Source organism: Silene latifolia, chromosome 7 (genome assembly GCF_048544455.1).
Source record: "Silene latifolia isolate original U9 population chromosome 7, ASM4854445v1, whole genome shotgun sequence".
NCBI classification, from domain to species: Eukaryota; Viridiplantae; Streptophyta; class Magnoliopsida; order Caryophyllales; family Caryophyllaceae; genus Silene; species Silene latifolia.
In genome coordinates this window covers 15,998,767-16,016,647 of record NC_133532.1, presented here as the reverse complement: position 1 = coordinate 16,016,647, position 17,881 = coordinate 15,998,767, and the positions used below count along the sequence as shown (strand labels likewise).

At 41.1% G+C, this 17,881-nt stretch overlaps 1 protein-coding gene across 1 annotated transcript; it reads right to left on the bottom strand.

Annotated features, from left to right (window-relative positions):
• Positions 1 to 7,510: 7,510 nt before the first annotated feature.
• LOC141591849 (hypothetical protein At1g04090-like) lies at positions 7,511 to 11,553 on the bottom strand. Its single transcript, XM_074412336.1, has 2 exons — positions 11,453 to 11,553; positions 7,511 to 9,746 (listed from the first exon to the last, which is right to left on the bottom strand). Exons 1-2 carry the CDS (start codon positions 11,550 to 11,552, stop codon positions 8,161 to 8,163), a joined length of 1,686 nt encoding a protein of 561 aa, XP_074268437.1. The 5' UTR covers position 11,553; the 3' UTR covers positions 7,511 to 8,160.
• Between the last annotated feature and the right edge of the window lie 6,328 nt (positions 11,554 to 17,881).

Sequence of the window (17,881 nt, the reverse complement as noted above, 5' to 3'; positions counted from 1 at the left end):
TCTAACCAGTTCATTATCAGGTCGCTCCAAAATTCTCGGCCGTGGTCGAATACCATAACTTGGGGCAACCCGAAGCGAGTTATCACATTTTCCCAAATTACCTTTCTGACAGCCGCTGTGGTCTTCGCTGGTACTGCTACAGCTTCTACCCATTTGGTGAAGTAATCAACGGCGACGATTAAGAACTTCCTTCCTCCGGAGGCTGTGGGGAAGGGTCCTAGCATGTCCATCCCCCACTGTGCGAAAGGAAGGGGACTAAGCACCGGTTGTAGGTCCCTGGAGGGAGCGTGTATTACGGGGCATGCATCGACGGTTTGTGCATTTCTTGGTCTTTGTTACGGAATCTTGAAGCATGGTGGGCCGAGAAGTAGCCATTTCGGAGAGCTTTGTGGGCTAGTGTTCTTGCCCCCATGTGGTGTCCACAGATGCCTTCGTGAATCTCTGTCAGTATCAGTTCTGCGTCGGCTGGACCGACACACTTCAAGAGTGGTCTTATTACGGATCTTCTGTACAGTTCCCCTTCGAACACCAAGTACCTGGTGGCGATCCTTTTTATTTTGGCCGAGGGATTGCGGCCCTCCGGCAATTCACCTGTGAGTTTGTATTTCATGATCGGGGTCATCCACGTTGTCTCGGTCTCTATGTTGCCTACCATGCCGACAGCCTCTGTGATGCTCTTCGTATTCCTGATATCTACCAAAGACGGTTGGTGACATTCTTGATGGTTGAGCCGGCCAGTTTGGAGAGAGCGTCGGCCCGGTTGTTTTCGGATCTGGGAACGCATTGGATTTGGAAAGATTTCAATTTCGCTATGTCGGATTTTACCCTCTCTAGGTACCTTACCATTCCGTCGTCCCGAGCCTCAAACTCCCCTCTGATTTGGTTAGTAACCAACAGTGAGTCTGTCTTCAACACAATGTGTTACGCTCCGTGCGGCCCTAGCTAGCTCGACTCCGGTTATCACCGCCTCGTATTCGGATTCGTTGTTCGAGGCCGAGAAGGTGAATTTCAAGGCGTACTCAAACTCGTCTCCGTTTGGGCTGATGATAAGGATGCCGGCTCCTGAGCTGTTCGTCGTGGAGGAGCCGTCGGTGTAAACCTCCCATATGCCTGGGTTTGGCTCTTCTTGATATGTGCATTCGGCCAGAAATCGCAAGTGCTTGCCCCTTTATCGAAGGCCTTGGTTTGTACTGAATGCCGAAACCAGAGAGTTCCACTGCCCATTTGATGAGCCTGCCGGATTGTTCGAATCTCTCCAAAGCTTTCTCAAGTGGCTGATCGGTTAGGACCGTCACGGGGTGTGCGTCGAAGTAGGGTTTTAACTTCCTTGTGGCAACGACGACGAAAAGGCTGCTTTCTCAATTAGTGGGTAATTTTTCTCGGCGGGCAACAGCGTATGGCCGACAAAGTAGATTGGGTGTTCTTTGTTTGTCCTCTTCCCCGATGATCACGGCGGCCGACCGTGGCCGAGGTAATCTTGCTATGTATAGGTATAGCGTCTCCCCCAACATCGGCACGGACGAGTTGGGAGAGTACGAAGATGGGCTTTCAATTGCTTGAAAGCCGTGCTCGTTCCTCCCCCACCAAGTCTTTATTCCCCTTCAACACCTTGAAGAATGGGGTGCTCTTGTCGGTTGACCGAGAGATGAAACGGGCGAGAGCCGCCATTCTCCCGGTCGAGATCATAACCTCTTTTCGATTCTTTGGTTCCGGTAGGTCTAGGATTGCTTGGATCTTGTCTGGATTTGCATCGATGCCTCTGCACTGACAAGTACACCGAGGAATTTACCCGCCGGACACCGGTTGCATTTCATTGGGTTGAGCTTCATCTTGTATTTCCTTAGTGAACAAAATGTTTCGTGTAAATCGGCCAGTGCTCATTTGTCGGACTTGCTTTTTACAATAGCATCGTCGACGTAAGCCTCAATGTTTCGTCCTTTCTGATTTTGGAATACCTTGTCCACCAGTCTTGTATACGTGGCGCCGGCGTTTTTCAAACCAAACGGCATCATTTTGTACATGTATGTGCCGTTAGCGGTGATGAATGCGCATTTAGGCATGTCTTCCTCGGCCATGAATACCTGGTGATACCCCGAGAAGGCGTCTAGCGAGGCTCGGCATGGTGTATCCTGCCGTGGCGTCGATCAAGCTATCTATTCGAGGCAAAGGGTAACAATCTTTGGGGCATGCTTTATTAAGTTGGGTAAAGTCTACACACATTCTCCATGCCCCCGATGATTTCTTTACCATCACAACATTGGCTAACCACTCAGGGCAAGTGCAAGGCATAATAAAACCCGCCGTAAGTAGTTTATCTACCTCGGCTTTGATGGCCTCATCTTTCTCGACTGAGGAGTTCCTCATCCTTTGCTTGACAGGCGGCGTTGGGGAGTACGTTTAGCTTGTGAATAATTACCTCCCGGCTCACGCCGGCATCTCGGCGGCCGCCGAGTAGGCGAAAACGTCTTTATTTTTCCTTAGCAGGTCCAGGAGTTCGGCTCTGAATTTTGGTTCCAGGTTGACACCGACGGTTACGGTGCGGCCTGGGTCAATCTCCACCTCCTCAGTCTCTGCTCCTTCGACCATGCTGACGGTTTGGTCGTCGTCGGCCCTGGGAGTGTGTTGTATCTGGAAGGATTTTAATTTCGAGGCGACGGCTCTCACCCTCTCTAGATACCTTGTCGTCCTATGGTCCCGAGCCTTGTGCTCTCCTTTGATCTGATTGGTCAATAAGAGCGAATCTGTTTTTACCACGACATGCTCCGCCCCGGCGGTTCTGGCTAGCCTGACTCCGGTTATCACTGCCTCGTACTTGGATTCGTTGTTTGAGGTCAAGGAGGTAAGCTCCAAGACGTGCTCAAACACGTCTCCGCTTGGGCTAAGAATAACGATGCTGGCTTTCGAGCTATCCGTCTTGGAGGGGCCGTTGGTGTGTATCTCCCATACGCCGGGTTCCTTCTCGTTCTTCGAGGCGAGCTTATGTGCTTCCCCCCGGTCCGAGACGTATATCAATGTCAAGGCCCGGATGGAAATTACGGCGTCGGTTTCACTCAAAGTGACCCGACCTATGAGCACGTTGTGGGCGGATGTGCCGTCGATAACTATAAACTCAAACATAACATTCCTGGCTGCAGTTCCTTCGCCGAACCTCACCGGCAGTCTGACCGACCCCAGGGGTACCAGGCCGACCCCAGAAAAGCTGTACAGCGGGTTGGTGCGGGGCTCAAATCTTCGACTCTCGGGCCGAGGCCGAGAAAGCATTCTCTCATACATAATGTTTGTGTAGGCGCCGTGTCAATCGGGCACCTCTTCACCAAATGGTTGGCTATGTCCGGGTGGGACTGTAAGTGGGTCGTGTGAGGAGCGATGACTCCCTCGTAGTCCTCCCGCCCGATGGTCATATCTCGGGATGTTGGGAGCGGGGGTGGTCAGTATTGGGCACAAAGTTGATGGCCCGATATGGCTCATTCGGTGCCGTTTGTGCCCGTGAGCGCGACCCATCGTTCCGTTGCCTCCGATGACCACGTGGATTACTCCTACCCGTTCGAGACGGACTTGCTATGCGACCACCGGCATCTGGTTTTTACGTCCCCCGGCAACATATTTGCCGAGGCTCCCTTACGGATCGGTTCTTCAATGGCATTCTTCGGATGTCGGCGGTCGTTGGTTAAGTGTCCGGTGTGGCCTTGGTACTCACGATGGCTCGTGTCACCGTCACTCCTCGACCTAGGGGTCTTTCCCACTTCTGGCCCTCGTTCTTGCTCAACGCGAAGACCTCGGCAGCCGATACGACTAAGGGGGTGTGATCATCGTACCGTTTTTTGTAGTACGTTCCCGAGCTCCCCCCGGCATCCGCCGAGTTCTGTTTCCTGGTAGATTTGTTGGGCCATGACCTGTTATTGTCACGGCGTCTTTCATCGGACCGCGACCCGTTGTTGTCACGGCGCCTCTCATCCGGGTTGTCCTCCCGGTGACTCTTCTTTTCTGAGTGCTCGGCCTCGCTGGGGCCTACCCAGGTCTTGTGATAGTCTTCTACCTTGATGGCCTGGTCGGCCATCTTTCTAGCGGCGTCCAAGTTCAGCCCTCCGCACTTGATGAGCTCATTTTTCAAGTCTCCCCTTGGGAGGCCCTTCATCGGCCAAGAAGGCCGCTAATTCGGGATTAATTTCTCGAATCTGCTGGACCTTTCCGTCGAACCTCTTCACGTAGCTTCGTAGAGACTCGCCCCCCTCCTGTTTGATAGTTAGGAGGTCCGATGTCTCCACGGCCCTTCTCTTGTTACAAGAGTACTGGGCTAGAAAGGCGTCTCTTAGGTCGGCGTAATAGTATACCGAGCCGTCGGGAAGCCCCTTGTACCAACTTTGAGCCATCCCATGCAAAGTTGTTGGGAAGACTCGGCACCAGACCTCATCGGGCAGTTCCCATACCGACATGTAAGACTCGAAAGCCTCAGCGTGGTCGGGGATCACTTGTCTCCCTTGTATGACAGAGGTGGCAACTTGAGCTTAGTTGGCACCGGGACGTCTAGGACGTAGGCGTTGAGGGGGTCGTCGACCGCGTATCGAACGACGCGCGGCGATCGGCTCCTCGCATTCCTAATCCGGCTCCTCTCCTCGTAGCGGGAAAGACTTCTTCTTCGACTCGGACTTCTTCTCCAACTCTGCTGAGTCGGACTCCTCTGGTTCCTCCGGGGTAAGCCTCGTTCGTGTTGCGGGGACTCTGTCCTCCCATGAGTGCGGGAAGGACTTAGGTCTACCACGCCCACTTTGGGCTCCCCCGGCGACTTGGCTGGGTCAGCTTCTCCCAGTGCTCCGTTCAAATTTCTCGGAGTTACGTTTTGGGCCCTGGTCTCCTGGGCGTTTTCCGCCGCTCTTGTCGGCGTGACAGTGTGAGCAGGCGTATTACTAATTAGGTCCAGGACCATTTTCAGTTTCGCTATGTCAACCACATGTCCCATGATGGTGACCTGGTTGGCTGGCAGCGGCGTGTCCGGCGTTATGGGCATGCCGAACTCCGGTTGGATTACCCCGCCGGTGGAGGGCTGCACGATTCCAGAATTGTTGAAAGTGTCATCGTGGTAAAATGCGGTTTCGTCGGTCACGACTGCGTCTTGTTGTTTTGACATCTTCTTAGCTTTTTGGGTGGGTTTTTGTTGTTTTTTTTTTTTTTTTTTGTTTGGGAGTGAATGTGACTAGCTTCTAGTGTCTCTCCCCACAGACGGTGCCAATTATTCCGGGTGTAATTCCAGATCAAGTATAGTTACCACCCTTGGCTTGTTGAATGATGTCTTGAGTTGGATTCTCCTTTGGTCTCAATCGTTCCTCACGGCCTCTCCTGCAACAATGAACGAACTGAGGGCTTGGCTTTGTGCCAAGCGTACTCACTCCGACGCTCAAGTCAGTAAACTTAAGAGATAAGTTGTTACTTGGCTAAATGTGTATTGTAGAGAGATAAGGAAGATATTACCAGATGAATAGTGTATTTAGGTTTAATTGTGTATTCGTTCGGGTCCTTTCCTCAATGAAGGTTGAGGAGTATTTATAGGCTTTCACCTTTTGTCACGTAGTGGCCAAGTGGCCAAGTGGCTAGCAGGTGGAAAGACTGATCTACCCCTCGGCCGAGGGGCCTATGGCTGGCCGGCGGATCCTGTTGGCTCGCCGCCGAGGGGTCTTGGATATGAGTACGCGGATATGTGTCCCGGCTGACAGGTTACCATGCCGAGAGTGCCCGAGACCCAGGCTGACGGGCCGATGGGCTGCATCGGCTAGATTGTCCAAGTCGTTGACTTGTTGTGGATATCTTTGACCTTGCTCAATCATGTTGACTTGGTCAGCGGTGCAGAATATGCCCCATCAATATTATTTACCATATACAGAGTATAAGATTCTAGAAAGGTTTGCTTCCTATCTCAATTTACTTAAATAAGAAAAAACATTCCCTCTAAACTTCATTTAATTAAATAAGGAAACAAATGAACATTAAACTATTAACTTTTCATTAAAATATAACTTTATATCAAATTAAAACAGTTTTTTAATTAGCATAAAATAAAAGTTTAAATACACATTGATAATCTTTGTTAGAAAATGATTTGACATATATTTTCTGTCTATAAAACAAAAACAAAACTAATATTATTAGATTCGTGAAAATAAAAAATCACTAAAATAAGTTGAGAAGTTTACAAAACAAAATTATTAGTTTTGTGATAATAAAAATTATTAATATATACATTTCATGACATTTTAAATGTAAAAATGAGTTAATGAATAGTAAATTTATTAAATGTAAAAATAAGTTAATGACAACATTCTCTAACTCAACACTCTACAAATACCGTGTTGTAGCACGGGATCTATACTAGTAAATTTATTGAGAGATTATTTTACAATTTTAAGAAAAAGTCGTAGTAAAGGTAATAAAATAGGTATAACTCATGATTAAAGATAAAATTAGTACATTTATTATGTAAATAGGTACGAAATTACTATGTCACGATCAATAACAAAAGGGTTACAAAACACAAATAAAAGAGTACGAAAGATTGGTCTCTCAATAACTCATTGAAAAATCGTCTCTTCCAATTTTTAGTGCTCAAACTATAACTGCGATTTGAGAGTCAAAACTCAAAAGTATCAAACAAATGAAAATGGATGAGACATAAAGAAACACAAATAGTGCACAAATAAATCAGTGAGGAATCTGAGGATCACCTGTTTCATTTGGTGTCTTATTCTGTATCTCACTCCTTACATATTTTAACACATCAACACAATAATATATTTAATGTATATTTTTTATTTACAACAAGTGATGTGTCAAAAGATAAGTGGAATAGCACATAAAATAAGATATAAAAATGGGACAGAGGATCCTCGCTCCAAATAAATAAATGCATGTACAAATGTAATTTACAAGAAAAACATTGATGTATTTACTTATATAAAACTAGTAATCATCACAACACATTATTTTAAAACCTTAAATGATAAATCGAGCCTCTAAATATGAATAATGAATCAATAAATTCTTAACAAATGGAGTCTAATCCAAAAATCTAATTTATCTTCTTAAAAAAATTAAGTTCTTATCAATGTGTGACATTTCCCTTTAATAATCTCTCATCAACCTTAATTTTGTCAATTAGGTACTTTTAATCCTACATTTTTTTTGTACATTTATTGCTTTGATACTCTCTCCGTCCGACCATTTGTCCAGCTTCGGTTTCCGCATAAAAATCAAGGAAAGAGGAGAAAACTATTTGTAGATATAATTATTGGACGACAAGTGGATCAAGATGAGATGGATGATCAAATAACTTATGGAAAATATTCCCAAATTAGAAAGGTAAACAACTGAAAATATTCCCAAATTAGAAAGATAAATAAATGAATAAGACAGCCAAAATTAGAATAGTTAAACAAGTGATTGGGACGAGAGTATATTATTACTCATATTCCATACATTTGGGTTAAAATGTTTTAATTTTTAAATAACCAAATGATGGAGTTGTTACGATTTGCTCCTAAAACAATTTCTATATTATGCATACAATAAACTATCTATATCACCAATTATACCTTGAGCTTAGTGGTTAAGAGTCACACACTCTAACACTAATGTCTAAGGTTCAAATATTGGTACCCTCCATTAATCCTTAAACCCTAAACAAAACCCTAAAAACTGAGGTATTCTAAAATACCTCTTTTCATTGATTGTGTTACTCTTCAGGTTTTTTTATTTGTTACTTTATTGTATTTTTGGGACAAATTTGGGGGTAGATTACCCTTGACATCCCTTAAATCAGTTTCTTAATGATGGTAAAATGTCCAAGGAAAGGCTCTCAGTCGCGTCATAACTCGCTACTGTATTTCGATATTTCACTTTTGTTGCAGAAAAGCCTTTCACTGGCTTGCAGACCAACAACAGGACCGGTTCACTCTGTGTAGATTGACGGAACACAGAAAGCCTTCCACTGGCACGCGATCGTATTACTATATATGTACACAATACACACTATGCAGCTATATTGCAGGGGACATTTTGCCATTCACCTGTTTCCCAGCATGTGTTAATCTCAATATGAGATGATTAAATTTAACTTCACCGTGAAAATCAGTAAATAAGTTAAGTCCTTCGCGTGGTTACACGCAAATATCTCTACCATCTTTCATCGCCGTACCAGTTGTTCTTCTCCTTTGGCCCGGTTGGACCTTCCTCCCCAGAAAGTTCTGCCGGGAACTTGTTAAAGAAGTTCCTAACAGAACCTCGGATCATAATTGGAAGCTTTTTTATCACCTTATCTAACTCTTTCCTCGACTTATATACGACTTTTGGTCCCCATTCTCTCATAAACTGCAACCAACAAGGCTCGGTAACACTGGAGCCAAGGTACTCGGCTGCAATAATTTGATATTTATTGCTTGAATCTACATGTTGATAGCTTCTAGCACAGTCATTTCTGATTCCAATACCGAGTTTTGATGACCCTTGAAGATATGTCCCGGGATGAGGGTAACTTGCATGGCCGCTTTTAGATGAGTAGACAATTGCTCGGTTTCCTTCGATGAATTCCAGATTGGAAGCATCTACCCAGACACCACCACTATGCTGAGAGAAATATATACTGTCAAGTCTACCAGCAAAATTGCTTATACGAAGAGTGAAATGCTCCCAATCACCGACATGTTCACCAGTCCGTCCCAAAGCGATGGTAGTAGGCCCAATCTTGAAAGTTGCAGGTCCATTGAAAGGGAAGAAAATCCACATTACCATATCGGTGAAAGTACCACCTAAAGCTGGTTTCACATGAACATAAAGTTCGGCACTTTCTAGATTACCGTGCTTGACAATATCCTTTTGGTCATCACTCGGGAAATCCAACCAGAACTCTCCGTCATTACTTCCACCTCCAGGCAAATTAGAGCCATCGGGATCGACCGGGTCACCCTTACGGTGTCCAACTTTACAAAGACGGGCTCCATTTCTAAAGAACCATGATACAGAAGACGGGAAAAACACTTCTTTTGGATGAAAGAACACGGTAGGACCATAATGATGAATTAAGTTATGAATTTGATCAAGATTTGGCATCGCCCGCAAATCGGGATCAGAGTTCTTTAGACATGAAATAGGCATTTCATCTCCTGCATTCCACAGGGTAGTACACGAAAATGTCCCTGTCGAAACCCCTTTTCCGAGCATACCACGGTCACAGGGCCTCGTTTTCCAAACTTTGAAAGGGATTTTCTGAAATTTTGAATATGTTTCAAGTAACAAACCACAAGACTGACAATCGTCAACTAGATCCTCTCTGATGCACCGTATATCAGCCCAATTAGGTTTGTCGGGCTTATTTGTTACAACAAAACCCATCGCCTTATAGCGTGGAGGAGACTCGGGTAGCCAGAAGTAACCAGGTGGATCATAAATTCCCATACCATCATCTGATTTCCAAACAAGAGAATAGTCACATGGTGGAAGAAGAGCTGGAGAGCGAGCGCGTTCAGAATCATTGGACGTCACCAAATCCCTAGCCACAAGAACAAAGCCACACATAGGCTTTTTGTTGGGTTGACAGTAATGGCCAAGGCTGAAGAATCCTTCAGGTATATCAATAGGCTTGTAAAATGAGACACATTTTCTCTTATCATGTGATAAATGAGAGCCCCATATAAATTCAAAACTGTTTATTTCCGCTACTTCTATTTCTCCCAGATTAATCTTTCCGGTGCCAAATCCTTGCCCTGGTTGAAAATAAAAAAGCAATCATTTACTACATTATGTCAAATCCTGAATATGCAATTGTTTGATGTTTCTAAGATGAACACCACCCTCGGGCACGTTGGTCAAGTGTGCTAATTACTACTATTATGATCACCTACCAGAATAATTGATAAGGCCATCATGAGATCGTCTCAACGTAAATCACAAAAAACAACCAAGGTCTGCTGGTCCTTGAGTGCTGTGTTCGATTAGGTTAGAGGACCGAGTTCAAATAAAAAACGTTTCTAGTTTCAAATATAAATCATTCTAGCAACCTACATTTAAAGGAACTATGGATGGACGATTTGGTTTGAGAATCGACTAACCAAACCAAGAACCATGCAACGCCGCCTTACCTGCAGTGTGGTCAGTCTAACTATTTTCCACATTCAACCACAAATAAGGCTGACAATTTATACTGCAGCATATCCTTGATGAATACAAATTAGCCTGCGAGTCCGAATTGGCACAACTAATTTTGTCGATTTTTCCATTGTTTCCAGTGGAGCCAACAACTCTATTCGTTGGTCCTGGATTATATGATGGAATATAACAAATGACTTACTAAACTGATTGCACATTTAGATTGTGAAGTAACAACCATATCATCCGATTCTTGACACAATTTTCAATTCGAGTCATCCAGAAAGAGCCTCCAAGTTCTCTTAACACATGAATAAGGCTCCTCACATTCGATCCCTTTCACCCCGCTTTTTGCAGGAACTCTCGAGGCCCTAGGGACTAGGGTAATGCTGCTGTACTAATTCTAAGCAGTTTTGATCAGCTAGTCACCTAAAGTTGTATTGATGGAATCACATAATATAACGGTATGTGTTAATCAAAATTAGCAGATCTCCTATAAAATGTTTAGTAGACACAAATGGTACGTTCGGCTGGTCATAAGAAAAGTATTATAGCAACTACTAAGCACCAAAATCCTTGGTGCAACAAATTTGTTTGTGTAATGAAAGAGGGTTAAGACTTGCAACCTGCAAGTTATGACAGCTGATGAAATTAATAAATGAAAACAAAGACCGCCAGTCCGCCAGCAACCCTATTTCACCAACCAATCACTCAGATTCAACTGATAGTGTCAAACTCAGTATGTGTCTGATAGAGCTATGTTAGAAAAACATGTGTCGACACGAGGCTAACACTCCTCAAAATCTTTCACTCCAAAATCACATGCTACCTAACAGGCTAACACTCCTCAAAATCAGCAGTAGAATGCATTCATCTTACAGCAGCAGCAGTAGCTGAATTCTTATAGAACATTAACAGTATAATACAAAAACAACATATTCTAAGCTGAAACTTACAAAAAGCATAACACAATTCTTCATCAACATTAACAGGATTAAACCAGTATTTTCATACCAGTCTACAAAAAGCATAACACAATTCTTCATCAACATTAACAGGATTATACCAAATTTCACACTTTAAAATTTTGACAGCTAGAAAATCTTAATTAAGACGGTTGTAAGCGTGAAATGGATCTAAAACGACCCATATATTAAGTATTAGAGATATGTTCCTGAACCTGTCTCACAGTTAAAAGACGGTCTTAAGAAAGACTTGCCGATTTAACAAAAACCCGGCTACCCCACATGATCATTCACACAAACATTCAAAAGATATGAACTTTATATAATTCAAACAAAAGAAAACACCATAACAGCATTACCTTGAGACCAATTAGGCAAAGGAGCAGGCAATGAGAAAGTATTAGTACAAGGAGAATTATCTGATGAATCATCCTTAGACAAAAACTTACATCCAACCATATTCTTCAACATTATATTTAAATTAAAACACTTTTAATTTTATGTTATATTATTATATTGGGATTATGTTGATCAAATTCATATTGGAATCTATAAATTTGAGTATTGAAAAAATCTGGGTTTTGGTTTAAATGATGAATCATGAAAGAATTGGTGATCAAAATTAGGATTATGTGTAGTATTGGTTATGATGGGAAAGAGGAAATACAGGAAGAGGGATGATTCATTACGTATTCCCATTTTGTTGGATCCCAATTTGGAGAAGATGGCGCAAAGTAAAGAATGTAATTCGTTGTTTCTTTAATCTCCTGGTCCTGGTCGCACTTATCTTTTTTTATTTTTGTTTAATTTTTGGGTTATTTTATGGCAATAATCCATTCTATACCTAAAATTGGACCGTGGGCTGTTTTGGCACGGATCGGGTTGGGCAAGTACCGGGCCGGTTTGGAGAGTGGGGAGCCCGAACCCACAATGCGGGATTTAGGGTGCGGGTTTAGAGCGGGTCGGACTAGGAATTGGTGGCCCTGAATTGGCCCAGTTGGGAAAAATGGGCAGAAAAGGGCTGAGCCAGGCGGGTTTGGGCAGTGTGGGTCGGGGTAGAGGGAGTCCGGGACCGGCCCGGGTATAGGGGCGAGTTGGGCGGGCCTATGGATTGTTGGCCCAATTGGGCTGGGTGGGTCAGTGTGGGCCGATGGGCTGGGCCAAACTGCACTCTTGTCCAGGTCTACATATGCCTCTTCTTCTTAGATTAATCTATCCTCATATTTAACTCAGAATAATCTCATCTTTGACGCCATTTAACTTGTATTAATCTCTTAGAAGAGATACCTTGTAATATTGTAAAATCGGTTACCTTTCCTAGCACTTCTTCATACTTCATCACATTTCCTCACCACTTCTTCATCTTCCATTAACACCAACACTTCCTCACAATCTGGGTTCACCAAACCCCCCAAAAAAATCTATGTAATCGATTTGGGTTGTTGATAATTAAACCACCCCCCCAAAAAAAAAAAAAAATTTGGGTTCATGGGCTTAAAGTTAGGTTTCCAATCGATTTGGGTTCGTTGATAAACCCCCAAAAAATCTAGGTTCACTCAAACAATTTATGGGTTTGCCCCTCCAAAAAATCGATCGACTTTGTTGAAATTAAAATCGATTGGAATCAATTAAATGGTGGCTGATTATTTGAGGTTGTTTGTGATTAAATCGATTTTCCTCGAGTAAACTGCTTAATCCTACTATTGTATTGTATTGGATTTGATCCCAAATCTCAGAGGTGAGGGTCGACCCAGGATGAGGACCTGTTATTACATAAAGTAATTAAGGTTGTGTATGTTTGGGTTATATTATAATAGGAGATAAGGATGTTTTGAAGTATTGGTTTGTACTGATTGCACTGAATTCCTTCAGTAACCAGCTTCTCCGAATTACATTACCTAGCTAACCTATCTATGTTTCTAGATTCATAGTACTCTAAGAATAGAAAGATCATAATGTTCTAAAGTATTGATTTGGACGGCTCCCCTTTGACTTTGACTTTACTTTTTTGCTACGGTATGATGATGATGATGAATCCCCTTTGACTTTGACTTTACTTCTTTGCTACGATATGATGATGATGATGATGATGAATCTCCTTTGACGAAATCTATGCTCACTCACTTGGCTCCTTCGTCATGAAAAGAGAGAAGGCATCTTCTGCCATTAATCCTGAATTAGATTCAATGGAAACGGAGTTTTGTCTGCTACCTTCTAGTTTGTACGTTTTTTTTGGAGGGATTTTTTGGATTTTTTTTGAAATTATTCGATTTGGGTTTTTTAATTGTTTTGTCTGCTACCTGCTTTGGGTTTCTTAATCGATTTGGGTTTCTTTTGGGGGGATTATTTGGGTTTGTTGTTAATCAAAGTAATAGGATGATTATTCTAGAGATTGATAGCAATGAAGATGATGACTATTACGAATGTCTATAAGATTGGTTATGAAGGTCTATAAGATTGGTTATTTCATGAGAATGAAAATGAAGAGAGTATAAAGAAGGAACCAGAAACAAGAAAAAAGAAAAAAAATGACTTGTTGGGAAATTGGCCGTATTAACTGATCATTTATGGGCTCAGTTCACTACAAGTTAAATGACGCCAAAGATGAGATTATTCCTAGTTAAACACGAGGATAGATTAATCTGAGAAGATGGGGCATATGATGGATTATTCCCATGAAATAACCCTTAAATTTTTTTTATTTGGTTTGTTTATAAAACATATGTAAATATTTAATTGAAACAAAGGGAGCACAGCTTTTATATTTCTGGGTGTGTGGAAGGTGAACTGGTCAACCTTGTATACATGGTTTGCAGGATATAACGTATACCGGATTATTCGGGGTTTATCTAAATTAGCGTTGGAGGTTCTTTCATCATCCAAAAAGAAAAGTTATGTGTATATATCAGCTTGAGACAAGTTGTTTCAAATTTTGGTGCTTGAGACAAGTTGTTTCAAATTTTGGTTTACCTTTTAGGCCCTGCCTGGATTGCCAGGAATGAGGCTCAATAAGTCGGGGGGAATAATTATGGGCTTATTTTACAAGTTTGGATATAGGGTAAATATTCAGAAGGAGTAATTATTTCCCTCAAGAGAGGGTAATACATTACCCTCCCGGTAAACATTACTAGGGTAAAAAAAAAAACACAACGACGCTAGAAACCTCCTGCTTTATCATCAGGTTTGACATCTCCTTCCTGTTTCTTCTCATCTCATCTGTTTTCACTTCCGTAATTGATGATTTCTCACATATTTTGGTCGAATAATTGACTAAATACTTTATCTTTGCTGATTTTCGTTTTTCATCAATCAAATTTGATTCATCAAAGTTTGGTATAAATGAATATTGTTTGTTTGTTGGTGAATGGTTCTAATGAACATGATTATCATAGTAGTTGTCATGTTCATAGCAATTGGTTTGCACCTCTGTTTGATGATGCGTGTAATTTTTTTATTTTTTTTGCTTTTATCCACTTAATTTCTAGTAACTTGATTAACTAATGAAGTTGTTTCTATTATTATTGTATAATTCGTTGTTCACCAATATAATGCTTAATTATTAGTTGATGTGTACAACTTGCTTGTATGATTTTCGTAAATTATCAATAATGTCGTGTTGAGTTTGTTTACTCGATCTTGTATGCAGTTATGACGCGTAGATTATTGTCCCGAAAGGAAAAAAAACTATTGTTGGGCTTATTTGGTACATTAGGATGAGGGACATGATATTCATATGTTTTTGCTATTATATGATATCTATATTAGAAAACATGAAAGTATCTCGCAAAAAAAAAAAAAACGTTCACTCAGCCAAGCGAACATTGATACAACATTGATACAAGGAATTGCAAACTTGAATGGTTCCTTACTTCTGTAGATCGACTAAGAATGGATAAATTTACTTTTGATATATTATGTGGACTTATTCGTTCACATGGTCTCTTAAACGAGTCAAAAAATATGTTCCTCGAAGAGAGAGTAGCTATATTTTTAAATATATTAGCACATGTGTTGTAAAAGAAGCAAGAAAGAACAAAAATAAACAATAAAGACAAAACGCACAGATTTACGTGATTCACTAACGGTGTGTTAGCTACGTCCACAGGGCAGAAGGGAGAGAGTTTTATTGATATGTGAGGAGTTTTCAGATTACAGATTCAGACGGTATGACTGCTAGGTAGAGGCTTAGAGAGTTTATATAATAATCTCTAAGACCTAATACAGAATGACCTAATAAAGGCCCAAGACAGACCCTCGCATAGTCGTTCGAACGACGACTAACAGAATCAAGGCACAAACCCAACAACATGATCAGAAGCAAAGGATGCTTCTTAGACGCTTGAAAAGGTCGAAAGAAACTGTAAGTAGAAACGTTCATCAAATTTTGAGAGCAGTTTTATGTCTATATCAATATTTGATAAAGACTCCACAACCTGTTCAAGAGGATTGCAATGACGCGAGATGGAAATGGTTTAAGGTATAATTTAGTTTAATGTAAGTGAGTTTTGAAAATTTTGATATAGTAGATCTTTACTAAAAAAAAAGTTTTATAATAGAATTGCTTAGGAGCCTTAGACGGGACTCATATCATGATAAAAGTTCTGGTTCATGAAAAACCAAAGTATCGTACAAGAAAGGGATTTGTAGCTACAAATGTTCTAGCAGCATGTACCAAAGATATGCAATTTACTTATATTTTACCGGGGTAGGAAGTTTCAACTACTGATGGTAGAGTTCTCCAAGATACGGTTAGTAGAAGACATCCATTTAAAGTTCCTTGAGGTGAGGATTTTTCCTATTTTTACTTTCTTAGCCTTTAATTGTATGAGATAGACAAAATTATTAAATATTTGCTTAATTTATATATTGGTAGGATACTATTATCTTGTCGATGCTGGCCTGCTGGGTTTACAAATGGTGAAGGTTTTCTTGCTCCATATAGAGGATACAGATATCATCTCAATGAATGGAAAGATGGCTGTCAGCCAAACAACTATATGGAGTTTTTTTAATATGAAGCATTCATCGGCAAGAAATATAATTGAGAGGTATTTTGGGTTACTGAAAATGCGTTGGGCAATACTTAGGAACAGTAGTTTTTATGCTGCTGATACACACACTGATATAATAAGTGTGTGTGCTCTTCTTCATAATCTCATTCGTCGAGAAATGAGTTTTGATCCAATTGAACCTCTCTTAGATACGGAATTTGGTAGACAATTTATGGATAATCTCAAAACTATATCAATATTATTGATACATCTGGATCTTGGACGAAATGGCGAGACAAATTAGGTCGTGAAATGTTTGATATAGTTGATCAAGAGACATAATGAGACAAGTAACGCTGAAACACAAAGTGCTATTGAGGTGCCAAATGAAAAATCAGGAATCAGTAAGAGAACTTTAGATGAGACTTCAAATCGATCAACTAAGAAGAAGGCGCGTAAGAACAAAGAAATTCAAAATATGCAGAAGAGTTTCGAAACTTATGGGAACCATGTTAGAAAATAGCAATTCGCAAATAGCTCAGTTAATGGCGATACTTGAAGGTCCTGAAATTTTCAAAACAGGCTTGCGTGAAGAATTAGGGAAGGTTAACGGGATATCAAGGAATAATATTTTGACTTTGTTAATGACGATGACTGAGAGTGACGTTGCTATCTTTTGAGATTTAACGGACGAGGATGAAAAATATGATTTATTGGGTATGATTTTAGCTAGGGATTAAAGTTGTGTTGGAGGTAACGAATATTTGAATATTAGACGGTAGAATGAAGCATGATGACATTTTTTTTAGTTTGTTGATGGCTTTAAGTAATTTTGGTGGAAAACATTGTTCTCCGTATGACAATTTCCTAAGAACTTATATTATTATATCTTTTGCTAAAATTAGTTTTTGATTCAAGATATTGCATAGAGTTTCATTTAGTTACTCTTATACCAAACTTGGGGAATGATTACCCCAGTAATCATCTCCCTTATATGCCAAACCTAAAAATTGAGACATTTCCCCCCTTTATTAAACTCCATGGTAATGATTTCACTAGAATATTTACCCCCGAAAATATTACAAGGATTCCAGGCAAGCCCGCCCTTAAGGGCTTGCTTGGATTGAGGGTAAACAGGGGTAATGAATAGAGGAGTGATATGTAAGGTACGTTTTGCATGTTTGGTATAAGAGTAATTATTCATTTCCCGAATCTATTACCCTCAAGTAATACATTACACACCATCCCCACTGGGTAATGATTAAGGGAGTAAAACATCTCCTTTGTAATCATTATTTCTATCTGTCAAACATATCTTCAAAGAACTCATTACCCAAGTAATTAACTTCTTCAGTAATTATCACTCAATTAAAATTTACCCATAATTATTCCATGAATTCCAGACAAGTCTTAAGTATATTTATCTCACCGTCTCTGAAAATGGCTATAGATTAATGACACAATTAATGAACTATTACCGAGGTTATAACTTATAAGTAACCAAAATGGTGGAGCAGTCAGACTTTGTCGGACAATAGGGTTCCCCTTTCTCCAACCCGGTCAAACTGGTTCCCAAACGAGCTCTTCCCACCTGCATTCCAAGCGAAGTCAGAGTTTATCTTCCTTGAGCCGACTTGGACACCAAATTATCCATAACTGTTAAGAATAGAGAAGTATATTGAATTGATAATTGTGATACATTCGCAATCATAGGCGATAATTAAATATAAGGTGCTCGGGATGTAACCCTAGCGAAACCCTAAGCATTATGGGCCTAAGTCGGCCTATTACCCCCCC

Excerpts from the sequence above, each read along its gene's own strand:
- LOC141591849 (XM_074412336.1), bottom strand. The coding sequence starts at position 11,552 with ATGGTTGGATGTAAGTTTTTGTCTAAGGATGATTCATCAGATAATTCT. Across the intron at positions 9,747-11,452 it reads TTTGCCTAATTGGTCTCAAG|GGCAAGGATTTGGCACCGGA; the intron begins GTAATGCTGTTA and ends ATTTTCAACCAG.